The sequence below is a fragment of the Onychomys torridus genome, chromosome X (assembly GCF_903995425.1).
Source record: "Onychomys torridus chromosome X, mOncTor1.1, whole genome shotgun sequence".
Classification (NCBI taxonomy): domain Eukaryota; kingdom Metazoa; phylum Chordata; class Mammalia; order Rodentia; family Cricetidae; genus Onychomys; species Onychomys torridus.
Window position 1 is genome coordinate 58,948,293 of NC_050466.1, and position 8,343 is coordinate 58,956,635.

Below are 8,343 nucleotides of genomic sequence, written 5' to 3' on the forward strand. Positions count from 1 at the left end.
CTGGAAGGACCTATAGGGGAGGGGAAGAATATGATCAAAATATGTTTAAATTCAAAAATTGTTTCAAATAATATTTTTTTGAAATGTAACAATGTGTTAAGCCACATATCTAGCCCCATGATAGTTGTTGTTCATATGTTATATTATTCTTTTGGAATACAGGCTTAAGAGTCTCTGCCCAAGACCGGTTTCTGATAATGGCTGCAGAAATGGAGCAGTCATCTGGCACTGGGCCAGCAGAATTGACCCAGTTCTGGAAAGAAGTTCCAAGAAGCAAAGTGATGGAACATAGGTAAGCGCTTTTACTCACAGGCTCTCCAATGAGATGGATGACTAAGAATCAGAAATTCCTGCATGGCGGGGAGGGCACTGTCCTTGCCTTACAATTGTTTGATTCACGGACTGACCAGTTGACAGGTGTACATCTCTGACCCTCAAGTCCACCTTCTTAGAATGCTTACCTGGTTCATAGACTGTGTCAGTGTAAAGTCGAAGGGTAAGACGGGAAGTAAAGGGCCACTGGTGAACCCTAGTTGAGATCCATTGGCACATACCCATGTTGGAGCACTCTGGAGCTACTCAGAGAATTCAGCCACTCTGTTCCCACATCCACATGAAGAAACCCAGTAGATAACAATTAGAAAAGCTGCTTAAAGAAACATGGAAACAGTATCCTATTTAAACAGGAGTGCACAGTTGGATACTTGTGTGCACCTTTGTGTGTCATCTGTGACAAATGTCTTTAAATATGTACTGGAAAGTAAAGGAAACAAGAGGAGGCTGCTTTCTACTTTGTTTTGCTTTACTCCTTTTTAAAGTAGATTACAATTTATTAAAGTGACATCAGTTTTGCCCCCCCCCAAGAATATTTGCCAACATCCAGAGACATCTTTATTTTTCACAACTCAGGGATGGGGTACAGTGGGCATCTAGCAAATGTTCCTAAGCTTCCTACAGTCCAAATCATGAGCCCCCCAAACCAGTCATGCTGAGGTAGGAAACCCCAGTTTATAGAGTGGTTAAGGACGGTCTCTCTGCTGGCACATTGACTAGGACATGAAGGAAATGAAAGAGGAAGTCACACCATGACTGACTGTAACTGCACAAAGAGCTTTTATGGTGGTGGGCAAAGCAAGTTTCAAGAAAGCGCAATGTGCTTGGGCTTACGTGAAAAACGGGGGAGCGTGTGACCAGGAGACAGCTAGCAGAGCACTAGGTCATTGCATCTGAGCAGTGTTGAATTTGGCCCAGCCTAGAGGAGTATTGTGTGGCCAAAGGACAGCTCTTGTCAGGTCAGTAAAGTCCAGGGAAGACAATATGTCACAGAAAAGGGACCAGTAGTACCAAGTACTGCCACGCAGATAAAGAAAGATGAGGTACTGGCGCTGCCCGCTGATGGGCACATTGCTGAAGGTACTGCTGACCATAAAGAGTACTTTCAGGATGCAGGAACCACAGAAGGCAGAGCCCATGCCCAAGAGATGGATGCGGGCAACCGGGCTAGACTAGAGGTGTGGCAGACTAGAGAGCAACTACGAAGTTGATGAAAGGGTCCTTGGCTGCTTTTTCTTGTGGGGTTTTGGTTTTGGTTTCAGTAGTGGTTTGTTTCTGTTTGGGTATTGGGAGTCCTTATTGGCTTGGGGCAGGGGTTGTTTGTTCATTGATACAGGGTACCATTATATGGCCAAGCATTGCCTCAAACTTATAACAATTCTCCTGGCTCAGCCTTTGAAGTACTGGCATTAGAAGTGTTCTCTACTATGCCCAGCCTGTCTTGAAGTTTTTAACATGAGAAACTTGAGCACTGTTTAAATAAACAGCCTGGGGAAGACAGCTCAGGACTACAGTGCTTGCCCCTCATGTGCAAGGTCCTAGGTTCCATCCCCCACCCACACACACCCTCCAAAAAAATGAGGAACATGGCAATAGAGCCCTATAACCCAACACACAGTACTTGCAGGTTGCAGCAGGAAGATCAAAAGTTTGAGGCTAGCATGGACTACATAGGAAAACCATGTTTTAAAGAAGAAAATAAAGCTAACAAAAAACACTGGAGAAGTTGATGCAGGTCCAACTGAGTAGAGGTACCACCTGTTTTTCACGAAATAATAACAATACTTACATTTTTAAATCATAGCCTAGAAACAAAACCTATATTCTGTCAAGCTTTATTTGTTTTGGTTTAGTGTGGTTTGCTCTGTTCATGAAATGGGGCTTGGCTATGTACTCCAGGGGTGACCTGGGCCTCCAGATCTTTCTGCTTTTAGTGAAAAGCATGGGAAATTTTTGAAAGGTTAAGAGCAAGTGACACAAAAAGAATTCGAGATTAACTCAAAGTGCTTATGAAACATTCAAAATGAGGGGGTTCGTTAAGTGTAAGTTGCTTTACTTTCTTTGCTTTGGGTTTTTACCCGTTGCTAATGGCTGCCTTCTCCAGAGCTCTCACCTAGAAGGTAGGAGGGATCCCAGTGGTTTGAGACTAAAAGCTCTAATAAAGCACATCCTCCATTCTAGAAATTGAAAGCTAATCTGGGTAAATTCTACTGAACAACATACAAAGAAGCCTTCTATTGAATTCCCTGGGGCAGTGGGCAGTATGCACAGCATCTTCTTTATACACACACATTAGGTAGCTAAAAGGGGACTGGAGGTTAAGCTCAGTGGTTTAGAAGCAGGCACAAAGCGCAAGCTTTCATTTTCACTGGAGAATAAAAGACCCCAAAAGATAATAGATAAATATAGACTGAGCTACTTTCTGAATTGTGCCTAAGGAGAGGAATGAGACCTTTTGCCTCCAGTACACAACCACTTGCATTTAACTCTGCACTCCCTATTTTACTTTCAGAAAAAATATTTACTAAGGCTTTGAAGAAGTTATGTTTCCTTTGAATTTCTAGGTTAAGATGCCATACTGTTGAGAGCAGCAAACCAAACACTCTCATGCTGAAAGATGGTGCTTCTCACATGTCAGATAAAACCAGCGAAGACCTATATCTGCAAGTAAGTGTGCTTTCTGCCTGACTAAACAATGGCCAGTGGTCATCGGCACCAGAAGGCCTACTGTGTTCCACTAATTAAGGGAACCTTTTAATAGAGACAACGAAAGTTGGTTTTTGCTCTTTTTTTTGGGGGGGGGGTTGTTTCTTTTGCAGAGTTTAGGGTTTGTTTGTTGTTTGTTGGGGTTTCTGTTTTTTGCTTTTGGAGACAAAGACTCATCTTGAACCCAGGCTGGCCTGGAACTCCTTATAATCCTCCTGCCTCAGCCTTCCAAGTGCTAGAGTTACTTATAGGGGTGGGCCACCACGCCTGGCTTGGAAGTGCCCTCTTCTTTGTGAAGAGGCCAGTTAGAAATGGCATGTGGCAGGTTGCTTTCAGAAGGCCACAAGCATTTTAAGACTCCGATGATTTTACTATGGAATTGGGGCCAAATAGTAAAGTACATAGTGCTTTGGTGAGTACAAAAGAGTTCCACCTTATATAAAAAGGACTCTAACTAGTGCATTTCAATTGGAAAGAAACAAAGGGGTTTTGTGCATCTACCTCAGTGGTGGAGTTTTTACTTATCATGGCAGTCCCCAAGGTACAATGCCCAAAAGGAAAGAGAAACCAAAGAGATCTAAATAGCCCAAAGGTGTCAGGCCCTCCAGTAAGTGATAACTCTGTCTGTTTCAACTAGAAAATTGGACCTTTCAGAGTAGAGCATGAAGGACATATGTGTCCACCAAACTTTACATCGGATGTCTCCTTGCATTTCTAGCCCCCAACCTTTCAGAGTAGATGGGCCCCATCCCTTTAGTGTTTGGAGTTCTGATATTCCAGTTTGGAATTCTCATGATTTATGATTGTTTCATTGATATCAATCTTTCGTCCCTTTTTTCTTCCCATTCAGCTCAATCGTTTATTAGAAAGCCATAGGAAACTTGAAGATCAACTCCAGCGCTCTATCTGGTTCCAGCAGCTGCTGCTTGCCTTAACAATGGTCTTGCTTGCTTTTGTTGTGTCTTTCTTTTATTCATTATACAGTTAAAGAAGTGGTGCCTGGTCAGAAACCTAACTCCTTCAGACATTATCTGGAGAAGTTATACAGACCCCGCTCAAACTTCTCCACCCCTCTTCTAGAACTACTGAACATCTGGGCTTCCTAAAAGGAAATATGTAGCACATAGGAGGGTGCTTAGCTGGAAAATCAGTTGTTTGAATAGAGAAATGTCCAAGGCATTGATTATTAGAGACTATAGCTAGTTAGGAAACTAAATAAAGGCATATGCATTGTGTAAATTAATAGCTTAAATGTAATTTATTTTTTCTTTTTGATTTGAATGCTTTCAAAGCTAAGTTTTATCATGTAAATACATGAGCTGAGCTGAAAAGTCTAAGAGTAACATGCATTGTTGTAGCCAAAAGATGTAATCTGCTTTTTTAAAAAATACAGAATTACTAGCTTAGCTGACTTAATCCCTTTTCTATACTATGTATGTAAAATATGTATATTGAAAAGGAAACATACTTAAAGAGAGTAATTTATGTAATCATGACTTTGTAACTTTGAGAACTCCTTCCAGATGATAGTCAAGATTCTTTTTGGAATGTAAAGCTATTTAATGCCAAACCACCTTAGCCTTTGTTTCTCAGCATTGCTGAGCAGCCTGCCTCTTATTAATCTGGGCTCTTTAGTGAACACTCTGGTTTTGACACAATATGGAAAGCTACATGCGGTTGAATTTTTGTTAATTTCTGGTAGCAGTGCCCAGAAGGAAAGTCTCCAAAACAGCCCCTCTTTCTAGTCAATTCTATGCAGTTTCATGCCGTTCACTATGTTTGGACACTGAACCTTTTTGCCTGGTTTAGTATAAGGGCCTACTCTTCCATTGTCCCATCTTCTTCTTCATTCCAGGGCAAAGGAGTCTCCTCTCTGGACCACAGATTATGCCATGTGCACCCTCATTTTTAAATGAAAGGCATTAGGTAATGTTGAAAGTCTAGTTATTTTAGCTGATCATTAGTATAACTGACCTTGGGTTCAAAATGGTCCTTGTTAAAATTGTTGGTGAGAAGCAAACCTTGAAAAGACTGGAGTATCCATGTGTGCAAATAGAAAAGCAAAACAAAAAGGCTTAGAGGAAGGGAACCACTCCTCACAATGGGCTCTCTGGACCACTTGATACTCTGCCTTTGGTATATTCATACGGCTCCTAAATTCCTCCAGAGATACACCTTGCAGAAGCTGATAAAATTAGTTTGTGTCATCATCAACATGACCAGTTTCAGTCACTTTAGGTACAAATGTACATCTACTTTTGATGAAAGAAAAGTAGTCTGCCTAGCAAATGAATTTGTAACCATGTTTGGAGATTTATTATTCTCAGGAGTAGAGTTGGGAGCTTTCAGCTTGAAGAAGTTGATCCCAAAAGTGAGTTTTGAGGAGTAATGTAACGGAGCTCCTTCAAAAGTCGGCTGAGGAAATAAAACCTTAAAAGGACACTAGTGTAATACTTTGTCTTGATTTGGGTTTTTCTGTTTCAGTTTGCCACCTCCAGATGTGAAACAGACTGCAGTCCACACTAAGTACTGTGCACAGTATCTATGTCCCTGTAGGTTCACAGTGATTTCCCAAGTGGTAGATTTGGGGCCTTAATATAATCTCATCCCAAAGTATTTGTCTGTGCTTTTCATTCCTCATCAGATAAATGAAGAATCAATTAGCCAAGATGAGGAATAAAATTGTCCTAAAAGTGTCCCTTTAATGTTTCATAAGAAAATGGTGTTGACACACTAAATACCTTCCTTGCTTAATGTCTGGTCAGTTGAATTTAGTAACATACCTTGCTAGCATTCATTGTAATGTAACATACATGAATGTAACACATACATTGTTACATCACTCCTCAAAACTGTGGTAAATGTGACTAAACAGAACTGTGGAAAATTAACCATAATGTCAAAGGCGTCTAAACTTTTCTACTAATCTTGATTAATCTATATATTTACATTTTATTTTGTTCTGTCTTCATTTAATTTAATCACATTTGCATGATTATTTTTGGTATTCTAATCAGTAATTTTATCTCTAATCATGTCATTGCCTTTTCATGATCAAATTGCCAGGGATTTTCATTTTGATTTTTGTTTTCACAAGGGAATGGAAATTAATACATTTTCCATGAAAACATTAATAAAAGATCATTAGCATGATCTGCAAGTAGCCTAAAATGCAATTACTGGTAAACCTAGTCTCAAATTTCATAAAACCATAACTTTTTATATCTTGCCACTAATAATTTTGACTGTATTTAATAGCACTTTATTGTATAATTATAAAAAAATATATTCCTAGAATTGTTGCCAGTGTAATTTCTCTAATGTTCTGGTGCTTTTCATATATTTTCAGTATTTTTATTACTATACCGGTATTTTCTTTGTATAAATTGATCAAAAGAACATGTTTTCTATTTTAATATGTTTTAGAAAATAATTACATTTATGAAATAAATATCATCAGGAAAAAACTCTTGTCTCTGATTGATAAATCATTGTTTTAAAAAAATCAATATTCAGACTGTCATCATAATTCCATTTGGATCTCCATTGCATTTTGTAAGGACACTACTACCTTGGCTTTCCACAGATGAATTCCATGTCAAGAGACCCTATCCTTGAGTACATCCAGTTTCTTCCTGACCCTGTGTCTACTTTAGGCTGCACACCAGTGCAGTTTGGGGACATTAAACTCACTGCTTTAGCTTGAAGCTCTGGAACCACAGAAGTCTAGATTGCCTCATGTACCCCCTCCTTGAGTCCTTGTACAAAGGTACTTGATGGGTAACTGGGTGATGGAAGAGCACAAAGACAGCCTAAACTAGTGACAGAAGAGACCTTTGAAGCTGGTAACATTTGTCCCCTCACTATTAGAAGACATAACTTTCCCAAAAAGCAGTCCCTCGTGGAAATCAAATGAATAACTAGTCCTCCTACATTGAAAGGCAGTGATACAAGATCAGGTAGGAAAAGGGCCCAATACATGTGATTTTTTAAAGAGTGACTTACAATAACAGAACATCAGCCTGCAGAGTAAAGTACCAACCTGGGACCAGGTGAGCTTTCCTAAAGGAAGGTATTTTGAGCGGCAAGTTTCTCAGGGAAATCTTTGCTTAGGGAAGGGTTGACTCCAAAAATCTGCTCTTTCTCCCTGCAATTTTCACCCACTGGAGGGTTCTTGACATCCCTAACACCATGGGCCCACCCAAACACACAGGGCTTTTCCTCCCTCCAGAGCCCAAAGGAATGAACTTGAATCCTTCCCATTTATTCCACATGAGACAGTAGTTCAGCGGACTGCCTGTGTCCTAGTCACCTCCCTACACTTCATATCTGGGGAAAGGTAGCCCATATGTATCTTCTCCCTATTGGGTGATTATATCGTGTACATGATAGCTGTGAGAGTGAGGAAATAACATATTTAACCTGTCCACTGAGGCTGGCCTCCCTCTGCCTTCCTGGAACTGTTCATGGGTGCTGTGGGATGTTCTGTATGTCAAATGTGTTGCTCTGGTCAATAAATAAAACACTGATTGGCCAGTAGCCAGGCAGGAAGTATAGGCGGGACAAGCAAAGAGGAGAATTCTAGGAACAGGAGGGCTGAGGCAGAGAGAGACACTGCCAGCCACCGCCATGACGAGCGAGATATAAGGTACCGGTAAGCTATGAGCCACATGGCACAAAGTATAGATTAATAGAAATGGGTTAATTTAAGATAGAAGAAGTAGATAACAAGAAGCCTGCCACGGCCATACAGTTTGTAAGCAATATAAGTCTCTGTTTACTTGGTTGGGTCTGAGCGGCTGTGGGACTGGCAGGTGAGAAAGATTTGTCCTGACTGTGAGCCAGGCAGGACCAGGAAAACTCCAGCTACACATTGCACCTCACTGAGAGCCAAATGTCAGTTCTTCAAATTTCCATGCTTGGTATTCCCACATCTGCTCTGGCACCCCAATAAAATCACCACATCAGATCCTTTCCATTTGCCTATTGATGGTTTCCTTCCTTTGAAAAAACAGTGTTGGCTTTTATTGTCCAAAATCTCATACCTTCCCTACCCCACTTATGTGTCCTAATCTTTTGTGTGTGTTAAAACATTTGAAGATAACTGGGAAATTAGTTCACTCAGAAAAATTGATAGCCTTTTAAACACAAGGACCCGAGTTTGATCCCCAAACCACACATTAAAAAAGAAAAAAGAAAGTGAGAAAGGAAGAAAGAAGAAAGATGTGTGAGATGTGTGTGTGTGTGTGTGTGTGTTTGAGAGAGAGAGAGAGAGAGAGAGAGAGAGAGAGAGAGAGAGAGAGG

General features: G+C 40.5%; 1 protein-coding gene across 1 annotated transcript in view; it reads left to right on the forward strand.

Annotated features, from left to right (window-relative positions):
- The window catches only part of Mospd2 (motile sperm domain containing 2), a 40,817-nt gene extending 34,415 nt beyond the window's left edge, over positions 1 to 6,402 (forward strand). The window contains exons 13-15 of the mRNA XM_036175394.1: positions 163 to 292; positions 2,898 to 3,000; positions 3,890 to 6,402. Of these exons, the coding sequence (XP_036031287.1) occupies positions 163 to 292; positions 2,898 to 3,000; positions 3,890 to 4,027 (371 nt within the window). The 3' untranslated portion in view covers positions 4,028 to 6,402. The remainder of the gene's footprint in view (positions 1 to 162; positions 293 to 2,897; positions 3,001 to 3,889) is intronic.
- Positions 6,403 to 8,343: the final 1,941 nt, after the last annotated feature.